Source organism: Protopterus annectens, chromosome 3.part1, assembly GCF_019279795.1.
Source record: "Protopterus annectens isolate FY-2018-M chromosome 3.part1, PAN1.0, whole genome shotgun sequence".
Classification (NCBI taxonomy): Eukaryota; Metazoa; Chordata; order Ceratodontiformes; family Protopteridae; genus Protopterus; species Protopterus annectens.
The window spans coordinates 33769464-33783370 of NC_056732.1; the positions used below are offsets into that span (position 1 = coordinate 33769464).

General features: G+C 39.3%; 1 protein-coding gene across 8 annotated transcripts in view; it reads left to right on the forward strand.

Moving 5' to 3' along the window:
* The window catches only part of PTPRM (protein tyrosine phosphatase receptor type M), a 4358319-nt gene that overhangs the window by 3640465 nt on the left and 703947 nt on the right, over positions 1–13907 (forward strand). For 6 of the 8 annotated variants that reach the window (XM_044066519.1, XM_044066517.1, XM_044066518.1 and 3 more), the window contains 2 exons: positions 19–93; positions 286–312. In XM_044066519.1, coding sequence (XP_043922454.1) covers positions 19–93; positions 286–312 — 102 coding nt within the window. The remainder of the gene's footprint in view (positions 1–18; positions 94–285; positions 313–13907) is intronic. The other 2 variants (XM_044066520.1, XM_044066524.1) reach the window with 1 other exon arrangement.

A 13907-nucleotide genomic window follows, 5' to 3' on the forward strand; every position in this document is an offset into this window, starting at 1 on the left:
AGTTATGTTTGTCTGCAGCTGTGTCATCACCGTCTTCCTTCACCATGAAAACAAGTACCCTCAGCACAACAGTACCTACCTCCTATTATCCAGGTATTCACATATGTGCATGTATTATACTCTTGCAGAAAAATGGAACGCATCAAATTGGTGTTGCAGTTTTGTGCATTTTGACATAATTCTCTAGAAATCATGCTCACTTCCAGTGCCAAACAATTTAAATCCAATTTATTTTGTTATTCTTTTTCTTTTTGCTTTCTTCCATTGACCTGATTTGGATGGCAGATCCATTTGTCCCAACTGCAATCTTAGGTGAGAATGTTTTCATTGATCCGCATTTTCTGTGAAGTGCATAGTACTAAAACTGTGTTAGATTTCCCAGTTTTACACTAGCTAACGGAACAGATGTGCTTTTACGTTAGTTAATCATAATATGCAGATCATGTTGTGATAATAGGGAGCCCTTTTGTCATTTACAAAAGATTATATAGTGAGTCATCATTTTGGAACATGCATAGGCAGGTATATAGAGAGATCAGTTAGACTGGGGAAATATCGTGTGTAAATATAAAGTAACAGTCACACATGCTTGGCACTATATCTGTGAGTCTGTATGAATTCACAGAGTTCAATAAATGGATTATCAGTCTAATAGGCAGCGAGCACAACAGAACCTTTAGAAGTTATTGTTTTGGCCATATATTTTGTTATACACTGACATTGCTTGACGTTCTGGTGGTAGTCAGTGAACAGCAGAATCTGCTCTCATTAAATTTTAAAATATCATGAAAACAAAACATGAACTAAGTCATATAAATCTCCAGAGAGATGTAAAAGCATTAATCTTCACCAACTAATTTACATCTTTGAATTCCTCATGCCTTCCAGCTTTCTGTCATTGATATTATACTATTAAACTGCATCTTTATTTATTAATATGGTTAGTTTATCAGGTAAGCTGTCAAAAGTAAATTGCTATTTTTTTTTTTGAATTTTAAAACAACTAGCCTACATAGTGAATGTATCATATAGCAAAATGTTACACTGTAATGCAGAGTTGCAGTTGCCTCAGAGGAGTCAGTGCAGTCCAGCCAAGTAGAGCCTTTCAAACGTGTGAGTATAAAAGACATCGGTCTGAAGATAAAATAGTAGATGGTTCTGGGAGGGTATAATGAAACTTTTTTTTACAGAAAAGGTGGTGAGCAACAACCATTGTGTTTAAGCAGTTGAGTCAGACGTGGTGCATAAATTCAAATAAGCTTGGGACTAGCATAAGACAATTCATGCAAAGGTGAGAAAGCGAGTTGCTTGATGGAAGCAATTAAATAAATTCTGCATCTGTCCACGCAGATAGTAAAAATGGATATATTAAGTGGGCAAAGCATTTCTCGTCTGCTATCTCCATTATATGTGGGATAATCTAAGAAGAAACATGCATAGACATATGGATGTCCATAAAATGCCCCATGGCCTGATGGTAAATCTTCCAGATTATTAACTCCTATTTAAGGTAAGAATGTGGAAGATAAATATAACAAGTAAGTTTGCATTTGTGAATTAATACATTACTAGAGTCTGAGTCAGGTAGCAACAGCTATAATGCTTTCCTTTGGTGCGGAAAGATCAGAGGACTGTGGATCTATTCACATATTAGCTACCTGGATTCATTTTTGCAATATTCATACTGCAGTGCATCATGGGGGGGCGGTTAATGCTTAACTCGTGAATGTTTCATCCTTCAAATGAGGCAAAAAATCAAAGTCCTGAACTCAGGTAGGAAGGCTGGGTTCTGACAGAAAAACTAATCTAACCTACCACTTTTCACTTATAAATAACTAAGGCTGGGTTCTGACAGAAAAACTAATCTAACCTACCACTTTTCACTTATAAATAACTAAGGCTGGGTTCTGACAGAAAAACTAATTTAACCTACCACTTTTCACTTATAAATAACTAAGGCTGGGTTCTGACAAAAAAACTAATCGAACCTACCACTTTTCACTTATAAATAACTAAGGCTGGGTTCTGACAGAAAAACTAATCGAACCTACCACTTTTCACTTATAAGTAACTAAGGCTGGGTTCTGACAGAAAAACTAATCGAACCTACCACTTTTCACTTATAAATAACTAAGGGTGGGTTCCGACAGAAAAACTAATCGAACCTACCAGTTTTCACTTATAAATAACTAAGGCTGGGTTCCGACAAAAAAACTAATCGAACCTACCACTTTTCACTTATAAATAACTAAGGCTGGGTTCCGACAGAAAAACTAATCGAACCTACCACTTTTCACTTATAAATAACTAAGGCTGGGTTCTGACAGAAAACTAATCGAACCTACCAGTTTTCACTTATAAATAACTAAGGCTGGGTTCTGAGATAAACTAATCAAACCTATCACTTTTCACTTATAAATAATTAAGGCTGGGTTCTGAGATAAACTAATCTAACCTACCACTTTTCACTTATAAATAACTAAGGCTGGGTTCTGACAGCAAAACTAATCTAACCTACCACTTTTCACTTATAAATAACTAAGGCTGGGTTCTGACAGAAAAACTAAATTAGTCATTTACGTATTCTTTGTCTGTTTGTTCATTATTTTATTTGATTTTTTCTACCCGGTATAGGGCTGTGATCCCAATAGACCATTTTTAGACCTAGCCGAGGTATGTAGCATTCAAGCTGTGAGTATATGTACACTGAAAGAGACGTGAATGAATGGCAAAACAATTGCAAACTTTCATATCCAATTTACAAGTCAAAGATGAGGTCATTGTTATCAATCCACTTTTTTATATTTTTCACCTGGGGTTGTGGTTTCACATTGTCAGTCAATGTAGCCAGAGAAACAAATATTTACACCTGTAATAATAGAGTATAACTCACAACAAATGAAAATGAAGTAATGTTATGATATTTAAATATATATAAAATGCCAGGCATCTGTAGAAAAAGTATTGAACTAAATGAAGATCTATTCCTTTAAACAATGACTCACTTGGCCTTATGAAGTTAAACTACAGTAAAAAGATGCAAAGAAACGTAACAGTTGAAATCACACTCTACAGTGATTCATTTTGACTATCGTACAGTTTTAATATATAACCAGTAGGAATGTATCCCAGATTCAAGTTATGTTTTGTGTTTATGTTTCTTTCCATAAAAAAATGACTCTCTAAATGAATCCTTTACTGATGGATCTTTCTGAGAGGCAGTTGTCATGGGTTTGTGTTCTTCTGATTCAAACCACATAGTCATGTCGTTTATTCTTTTCCTCCGTATATACAAAAAAAAAATGTTTTCTGCCTCCTGATTTCTGAAATTGATTATTCTTGGAAATATATACTTCATTTTGACCCAGTGTCAGTTGGCCAAACATCATTGTTCTCGACCTTATTTTTCGATGAGTCGTTGCCGTCTTCCTGCATCGCTTCCTTGGTATATCTGCACCATGGGGATCACTCTGCTGTACATTTTCTAGCTGTTCTATAGCTAAACAGAGAGAGTATATCAACAACTATACATCTGATATTTTATCACACTGAAAAGTGGTACAAAAATTAATGTAATTGATGCCAAAAACAAGGTGAATTTAGAACTGGATGTTTGGAAGCAGTTGATAGTTCTTGGAGAACTGACAGCAGAAAAGTTAGCAATGTGTGGTATGCCACATGGTCAGTGTCGGGATCGCTCCCTTTTAGTAAAAATAGTACCACATGTTCACTAGGCCTGGAGACCAAGACTATGGTACATGTTGATACTATGAACAAGTGGTACTAGATAGGAAGGGGCACGCCATTCTGCACAGGGGCTTGTATTGTAAAAAGAAGGGTGGCTGCATTGATTTAATGTAAAAAAAATGGACAATGTTGTACGCTTGCAAAATATATACTCTTCGTCCAAAGCAGTGCAAGTACGGAAAAGGATTTGTGGACAACAATCATCCCTAATCTGAATCATGTAATGCAATATGCAAGGGAAGCACAAAAGACAACTGGGATGCCAGGGTGCATTATTTGCAGTGAGTGGATTCCAATAATATGCAGGCCATCTTCCTTTGGTACAGGAGCTCTATTAAAGTTAAACCTAGATGGCTATCCTACAAGTCATCCCTGTGTTTGTGAAAGATCACTTTCTTTTCAATTGCTTTATGTCATGGTGAGTTTCACCACAGTGTGTTGCATTGTGTGAACCTGAGGAACAATGTTTGAGGGTTTTTCCCTTTTCTCCACTGTGGTGTGACCATGGAGTTGGTATGTATATACATTTCCATTTTGGGGGAAGGGAGCAGGTTATATTTTCAGCTCACTGTTTTCAGTATGTAATTTTTAGTAAATGGTGTCCAAAAAAAGTGATGTTCAATAACTCATAACTAAACCAATATAGAGTACTGAGTGCAGATTTGTAGGCTGTTTAGATGGGGGGGGGCTGGGAGGTTAGGCTGGCAGAAGGTTTGCAATACAGACTTACCCATATTGGGGAGGTTTTGGACATAGGATATAAAAAATGGCAATGAATTTTAAAACGTAAGATTTGACTGAGGTGAGAGATAATCTGAAAGCACCACATTATTGGAGATAAATAGGAAACATAGGGGTAAAGAGGCAGTACAGATTGGAAAGGTAAAATCGAGGCAGGAGGCAGTACAGATTGGAAAGATAAGAATTGAGGCAGGTGAAGGACAAGTGGTTCAAGGAAGGCTTGATAAAATACTGCTTCAGACAGAAGGTTGCAGGGCTATGGAATCTATTGTCTGTTTCAATGATATAGTACAATCATCAGAAAAAAAGTTACGAGTTGTTTGGGTCAGGATAATAAAACAATAAGGACATTGTAGAGGATATGTTTCTGAATGTATAAACCTATGACCGAATGTTTCCAGCCACTAACATCTGTTTATAAGTGGACATACAGTCTACGTTAGAGATGTTGCAGCATCTCTCTCTCCTGCTTGCTTCAAATATTTTTACACTGGCATCTAACATGTCAGGCTCACCATTCTGATATGAGGGTTTGATGCTGTCCAAGACATTTTTAAAAGCATTGCATAGATTCCTGTTATGTATAGCAATTAAATCATTTCACCTTCCAGCCACTGCAGACTGGAATTATTTTATATAATTTTCACTATTGTTCATTATTTTATATTAAAGACCGGTTGAAAAAAGATGACTTTCAGTTCAGTTTTCTTATTTATTTCCTGTCTTCTACTTGCACTTTCAACAAATAGCATTTTTGTCAGCACATGGTCCCTTTCCATTCCTAATAAAACTTCTAATGTAAATTCAGTGAGGATGATTCCTGCCTTCAAAGGCACCACAGCGTGCAGCAAAGACTGCCAATGTTTTGTACAAGTAAATAAGGCCCTTTTTCCATGCCCTGTGGAATTTGTCTTTGATTCAGTTTCTAGTCATGCAGGCACCTTTCTTCTGGTCTGACTAAAGCTGATAAGCTTTTTCTTGTCCATCTTTTTCTCCAGGACAGACTACGTGTCTTTACATGAATCCACATAGGATGGGACCAATGTTTTGCTTTGTCTATTCCTTTCAGTTCAGTAACAGTAGCATGGTGAATTGCTAAAGTATAGCAATGAGTCCCTTGCCTTCTTGTAACAGTTAGAATGAATGGCACTTGTTTTACACCCTGAGGAAGTCATGAATTCATCTTTTTATTTTCCTCAGTTTAATTTGAGGATTCTTTTCTTAGTCCTTTCAACTCTGACCCAGAGGAATCCAAACCAAATAAGGGATTGTCCAATGTACCTGGCAGCATAATCATAGCTCTGATTAAACATATTATTCCAGGAAAAAGCAGGACACACTGGCAGATTCACTAATAAACAAGAGTCACATGGAGACTCTGTAACAAGGTTTTGGACTCCTTTTTTTTGACCATGACACTGTATAGCTGATCTTCCAAGCACTGACCATTCCCGTGCCATATCATTAGTTCTGTACTTTTATTACATGCTGAAGATTGTGGAATCATCTGTTTATAGTAATTATTTAATGACACAGTTCTTACATTTTACTCTGTGATGTGACCCCTTTTCCTCATTTCTGCACATTGCCCGTATATGTATATCTGCTCTTAGATTAGCCTAATCCACATTTCACCACATAGCAGAGAGATATATTATTCAGAGTGTTTTTAACATCATGGAATATTATATACAGTTACAATATCTGAAGAACTGAATTGTCTTTGTTTTATTATGTTATATCAGTTTTTCCACTCTAATTGACAAAGACTAAAATTTCATTACTGTTGGAAGCAGCTACTTTTTTTATTTTTTCACAGGTAGCAAAAATTATTTATTTACTTATTTATTTGATGACATGGGATAATAGCGAATGTGTGATGCCATGGGATAATAGCGAATGTGTGATGCCATGGGATAACAGCGAATGTGTGATGACATAGGATAATAGCGAATGTGTGATGACATGGGATAACAGCGAATGTGTGATGCCATGGGATAATAGCAAATGTGTGATGCCACAGGATAACAGCGAATGTGTGATGCCATGGGGTAATAGTGAATGTGTGAACAGTACAGTATTGCAGATTTTCAGTAGAGAGGGAAAGATGGAGAGAAGCAGATTAAAGAGTCTGTAAGTAAGGGACAGCCTTAGCGCTATATTATACAGGCATCAAGAATGAATAGAAGGTATGATAGGTAACTGATGTCATAGATTACGTGTGGCTGAGTGGCACAAGTTGGACTTAGTAAGTTGGAAGCACTGAATGTATACATGAGGAGTCTGTGCTGTAAGTGAGATGGGGAGGAAAAGTAGGAAGGCTAGGAATATTGTTTTTTTTTTATAGTCAGTGCTGGTACATGTACATAGCCAATGGAAGAGCACGTGTTGTTTCAGCGAAGTCTTAAAGCATTCAGGGTTGGCAGTAGTCCTAACTGAAGGAGGGAGAGCATTCCATAGTTTTGCTGTAGCATATGGGTAACACATTTGACTGGTGGAAAGATTAGGTTTTGCTACATTAAGCAGCATCTGATTGACTGATTGGAGAGGTCTGTTTGCGTGATACATGGTGAACAGATTGGAGAGGGCAGGACAGCTACAAGGCTTATAGATTAGCTTATGAGCTGTAATTAGTTGCAGGTATGTCAAATATTGGGGATGTTGTAGATAGTTTAGATGTTGGAGTAATACACAGCGGTGGGAGGAGTGTTTGCTGCTGGTTACAAATTTTGCGATTTTATTGTAGCATGAGTCCAGTTTGGATTTAAGAGAAGATTGTATATTAGTAAGAAGAGGTGCACCATAGAGCAAGGATGGAAGTAGAAAGGAAGAGGCAAGGGATAGTCTTGCTGCATAGGTGAGGAAGTGTTTGTGCCTGTACAGGATGCCTAGTTTCTGATGGGCTTTTTGATGTTTGTGTTAATATGCTAGTCGGATGTTAGGTGTTCGTCTATGATGATCCCTAGAAGTTTGATATATGGGACTCCTTCGTGGCAAGTGTTGTTGAGTGAGTTGATGGTAAATTTATTTTTGGTTAGGGGTGTTGTTTTTTTTGGGGGGGTGAATAACATTAGTTTGGTTGTATTAGCATTTAGGGCTAAATGGTTATTATGCATCCAGGTTTCACTGGAGGTGAAGGCATTTTGGGTGAGTGTAAGTAGTTCTGAAGTAGACTTGACCAAGCAGATGATGGTTGCGTCATCTGCATATACTGGATGACATTAGCATGAGGTATGCTGGTATGGAAATCAGTAATGAAAATGCTAAAGAGCAGTAGATCTAGTATGAACTCTTGTGGGACTCCAGTATTGATGTTGAGGAAAGGAGACAGGGATTGGTGCCATCTGGTTGTTTGTTGTCTGTCTGTAACTTAGTTGAAAAACCAGGTTAAGGTAAGGGGAGACATACCTAAATTGGAGAGTTTGGTCAGAAGAAGCAGATGGGACACAGTATCGAATGCCTTGGAAAGGTCAAGAAATAGTGAGGAGACAAGTTATCCTGAGTATTGAGCATGGTTGACTGTACCCAAGAAAGATATAAGAGCAGTGGTGGTGCTATAACTAGGTCTAAACCCATGTTGGGTTGGGGAGAGGAGGCTGTGGTGTAGTAGGTAGTTAAGTAGTTGGTTATAGATACATTTTTCCAGAATTCTGGAGATGGAAGAGAAGATGGCAACTGGACGGAAGTTAGATATATCGTTATTGTTTCCACTTCTGTGGAGAGGGAGGATAAATGCCTTTTTCCTGATGGTGGGAATGAAAGACTCTTGAATGGATCTGGTTAGTTGTATAATAATGGGATAGGCTAAAGTGTCTGCTGATTTTTGGAGGAATTCTGGTGGTAAGTTATCTGCAGCATTTGATCTAGGTTTAAGTTTAAGCAGGAGTTTCTTTATGGTGGAGGCAGGTATGGGTACAAGACAAAAGTTGGGTCTTATTGTAGCAGATGGGTCTGGGGGCAGTGGGTTGATTAGTGCAAATTTGGCAGTGAGATTGACTATACTGTTTGTAAAGAATGAGTTAAAAAGTGAGGGCAGTTGCAGCTGGGGCCATGTCTGGATCAGGGGAGGATTATCGCTTTTACCTGGGTATAACAGATAGTTTATGGACCTCCAGAACTTTTTAGGCTTTTGCATATAGTTGATTTGCAGCGTAATGTAGTATTCGCATTTGTTTTTGATGACAAGTCACTTTACTTGATTAAGCAACTGTTTGTATTGAGTGAAGTCTTCAGGGTTTTACTTGTATGCCATAATTTCCAGGCCTTATCCCTAGCTTTCATTAGTTGTTTAGTGGATTTGTTAAGCCAGCTGGCCTGGTTGGCTTTCACTCTCCTATGTCAGAGAGTAGCGAGACAGTCTAGTACATGGAGGAATGTTGAGTTAAAGAATTCAACAGCATCAGTCAGTGGTAGGACTTTAAGTGGATGCCAGTTGATATTTTGTAGAGTATCATTAAAGGTAGTTTGGCAAAAGTGAGACAGATCTCTTATATATGCTGGTAGGTGATCACTAATGCTGTTAGGTAGAGTGCCAGTGGAGGAGATTTTAGTAGGGTCAGAGACAAGAACCCAGTCTAATACTGAGCCTTTGTTTTTGCTAGGTCTGGTTATGGTAGTAATGAGTTGGGTGTAGTTAAATAGGTTGATACTGTTTGTTGGGTGATGATATATGATGTCTAACTAGTTAATATTCACATCACAAATATAATTGTTTCATTCTCTGTAAGTATTTTTGGATGATCAGGCTAGTATTTCTTCAAGTATTGGGATATTGTTACCGGGGGGGGGGGATATATGTGACTATAATGCAGATGCTTTTGCTGCTATTTATTTTCAAGTAGGATATTAGTATTTCAGCTATAGCAAATGTGGGAATAGGTTTTTTATATGGGACTATATTAAAATTATTATGGCATATGAGAGCAATGCCCCCACTTTTTTCTGGGCCTCTCTGTTCTCGGGCAAGAGAAGCCTGATGGAAGGAATTTGTGGTTTTTAATATAAGGTTTTAGCCAAGTCTCAATTGCTGCTACAATACCTGACTTATAGTGTTCAATCCAGGCATGGAAATCTGGAATTTTGTTTCTGATGCTTTGGAGGTTGATGGTAGTGAGGTTAAGGGTTTTGTGACAGTTCTTGTGAAAAAGAGGGGAGTGGGTGGGTCCATGACTGGGGTGAATGTCACTGCATAGTATTTGGTTGTGATAAGTGTGTATGGGATTACAGGGTAGCAGTTTTTTGTTTGTGTTGTGTTCATGTATGGAAATTAGTTTTATTTTAGTTTTTACATGTAAGGTTAGAATGTTTAGTTTTTTTTAAGGAGGGGGGTATGTGTTGCATATAGAGAGGGTGCTGTGTCAGAGAAGTGAGTGAGTTTGGGCAGAAGAGTGGCAGTTACATGAGTGGGCTTGTAATATTCATGTATGGTTTCAGGAAAAGTAAGTAGATGTAGAAAGAGGAAGGATAGAGAGAGAATAAGTAGTACTAAGTTGGTGATGAATGGCATGTTGTGATGGAGGGGTATGCAGTATAGTGAAGAGTAAGGTTTATTTGTAAGAAACTGGAATGTGAAGACAGTGTGGTGAAGTATAGGGGGTAGGGTGTGAGATGGTCAATTATACAATTAGTGAAATGGGGGGTATAATGAATAATGAATTAGTACAATTTATTTTATTTATTTATTTATTTATTTATTTTATTTATATTTGTTGACTGGGAGTGTTCGACTGGACGTAGGTCCATTTTCAGCGGAGGCCCGGGGAGAAAAGCTCCACAGTTAAAATAAACAGACAGTAGTTACATTGGATTATATAGCGATTAACAATATACATAGCAATTACTTACAACATATTTACAGATGAAGAACATAGTACATCAGTAGACAACTAGAATCTTTATCTGTGAAGTACATAACAGACATTAACAAATGTTAAAATAAGAAGTTCCTGCTGTATAAGTACTAGGCTTATGAGCATCTGAGCTTGGTATAATCAAGGTAGTTGGTGGAGTGGAAAGAAGTACAAGGTTATGATTGGGTGATCAGTAGAGGTAGGTGGAGTTCTGGGTAGGATAAGTGTAATTAGGTTCATAGGTTGGTACTAGGCTGTCAGCCCTAAGGCCTGTACAAGCCTAGCTATAACAATTCCCTGTCTATTTCTTCCCACAGTATTTACATCCCTGGACCCCTGTCTAGCAGGGTGACTGACATGATCCCCGGGGTGAATTTCCTATCTCCCATCAAATCATCAAGGTTCCTTTTGAAGAGGGCCAAAGAGGCACTCTGCTTGACATATATGTGCAGTCTATTCCAGAGTCTGGGGAGTCTCTGTGTCAGGAACCTATCCCTTCAGCATGTTTTGTTCATTGTGATGACAAGGATTAGATCCCTAGAGCATGTGTCTCTGTTTGATTGCGATTTCTTTAAGTGTAGCATGTCCAGCAGCTCTGGGTTTGACATGGCCTTGTATGTTAAGTAGAGATCGCCTCTGAGTAGACGATATGTGACAGAGTATAGGTGGAGTTATTTTAGATGGTCAGCATAGTGTATCTGCTTTAGGCCTGTGATTCTTTTAGTGAGGTATTTCTGCGGCCTTTCCAGTTGTTGCAGATGTCTTGAGAGGTACATACCAAATGGGGCATTGTATTATATAATGGGTCTAATGAGGGATGAGTACAGTGGGACAATGACCTCCTTTTTTCTGGATGAAAAGCCCTTAGTGATGAGATGTGCCACATAGAAGGATTTCCTGACTGTTGTGGCGATGTGGTTATCGAAGGTGAGACCACTACCCACCTGTGTCCCTAAGTCTCTTATCACAATTTCGGTGTTTATTGAACTGCCACCTATGTGGTAATTCATGGGTACATGTTTTTTCCCAAAGTGGATAACTATACATTTCTTGGCATTGAGCTTGAGCTCATGGCTCTGGCACCAAGCATCTGTTTCTGTGAGGCCCTTTTGTAGAATATCCACATCATTTGGGGATTCAGTAATGGCTCCCAGTTTGCAGTCATCTGCGAACTCTGTTGTCCAGAGTCCCTTAGTGTTGGCCTTTACTTCAGAGAAGTAGATGCTAAACAAGAGTGGTCCCAGGACTGAACCTTGAGGCACTCCATTTGTCACTTGTCTGGAGATGGATTTGGAGTTGGCTACTTTTACAGTGTGGTTTCTGTCAGTAAGCCATTTGGCAACACATCGAGTGATATAGGGATTAATTCCTAGCTTAGTAAGTTTATTTATGATTCCAGAGTGGGGAATGGTGTCAAAGGCCTTGGCGAGGTTCAGATAGGCTGTGCGGACCACCTTACCCTTGTCCACGGCTCTGGGGACTGATTTAAAGAAGCCAATCAGGTTCAGGAGATAAGATCGGCCCTTCACAAACCCAAACTGCATTGGGTCCAGTGTTTGAAGGTTGCCAATGTCTTTGTTTATAAGTTCCATGATAATACATTCCATGGCCTTGCAGATCAGGCTCGTCAGACTGATGGGGCAGTAGTTCCCGGGATCCAAGGTGGATCCCCCCTTGTGGAGTGGGATAACTGTAGCTGTGCGCCACTCAGTGGGCATGAAGCCTGAGGTGAGGCTATGATTAAACATGACACTTTGGTGAGGTGCCAGTTCTTTTTGTAGTTCATGTAGTACACAGCCTGGGATGTCGTCTGGTTTCATGGATGCTGTATTCTTAGCTTTGGAGAGTGCGTTTTTTACCTGAGTGGCTGTTATTACTGGAATTTGGCAATCTTTCACTATTGAGATGGGCTCTTTAGGGTGTGAGAGGGGGGTGAAGTTTGCACTGAATCGGTCTGCCAGGATATTGGCAATATCCTTGAGATTAGTATATTTAATGCCATTCTGTTGTAGCTCAGAGCAGAGCTGAGCATTGCCATTTAGATTCTTGACATAGTTATAGAATGCCTTGTGGTTGTCTCTGGAATCTTTGGCAATTTTATTTCCGTAACTAGCTTTGAAGGATTTTATGAGGGATCTCAACTTCTTACTGAGTCTGGTAAGGGAGTTTTTGCATCCTGGGATTTTCCTCTTTTCTGCAACAGTTTCTCCCTTTTGTTGTAAAGTTTGTTTATGGCAAGGGACCACCAGATTGGCTTCCTTTTTTTGGAGGAGAGTGTCTTGGTTCTATTGGGGATGGCACGATTCATGCATGAGTGGATGTGCTCATACAGTGCCTTACTGATGGATTCAGCAGTCGAACTTTCAGTTCCCATCTGCATGGGTGTCATGATGTTTTTCACTTCTGACTTGAGTAGCATGAAGTTGGCTTTGGAGAAGTTTTTTTATGGAGGTTTCCTTACTGGGGGGCAGGGGTGGGATGTGGATGTCAAGGGTGATTAGCTTATGGTCAGACCTGACCAATGAGGGGGTGACCATAGGTGTGGAGCATCAATTTCCCATGTTGGTAATGACCAGGTCTAGGATATTGGAGCCCCTGGTGGGACTAAGGATTAGTTGATCCAGGACGTTGGAATTTATGAATTCCAAGAACCGTTGGGCAAAGGTGTTGGTACATGAGTAGTTTTCCCAGTTAATGGCAGGGTAGTTGAAATCACCCAGTATTAGGGTGTTTGGGTGTATCTTAATATTTTTCAGCATGTTTAGAAAGGTGTAGTGAGAATCATGGGGCATGGTGGGGGATCTGTAGCAAGCTACAATTTGGATTGCAGTCTTACCTATTGTTAGTTGCACCTGGAGAATTTCAGACATGTTGTGTTGGGCAATTAGCCTGGTGTTGTGAATATCCTTGGTGAATATGGACACTCCTCCATCTTTAGTGTTTTGGTCCTGGCTTGGTGGCCGAAAAGTGTGGTAAGAGTTGTAGCCTGGTATTGCAGGGTGCTCTTTGGAGCCTTGAACCAGGACTCAGTTACTGCACAGATATCGATGTTCTTCATGTTTAGGAGTGCCTCGAGGAAGTGCATTTTGAGGTTTAGACTTCTAGCATTGAGTAGCATTACCTTCAGATTTTGCATGCTTGTACCTGTTATGGTAATGTTTTTTTCCTTTGAACATTGCCTAAAAAAGGCACTATAGGGGTGGCAAGAGCCTTAGCCAGTAAGTGATTGATGTGAGTGTGGGTGGGAATGGAGGTAGGGTGGGGGAGTGGTGTGAGCCTGAGAGAAGCAAGGCTGAATGGACCGTGCAGAACCAGGAGCGGCAGATCGCAATGCTTCAAAAACACTATCATTGGGACTTACATGTAAGTGTATCTGTTAGTAGTACATTGTTTAGATTGGAGAGACTATGTGAGTAAGGACAAATGTTGATATATGGAGTGAGCCCTTGGTTTAGAAAAGAGGAGACAAGCAGGAAAGTCTTAGCCTTTAGCACACTTTCCTGACATTAGTTAGGTGCCAAAGTAATATAGAGACTAAGGAGAAAGATGCATACTCAGTGGGGGTGGGAG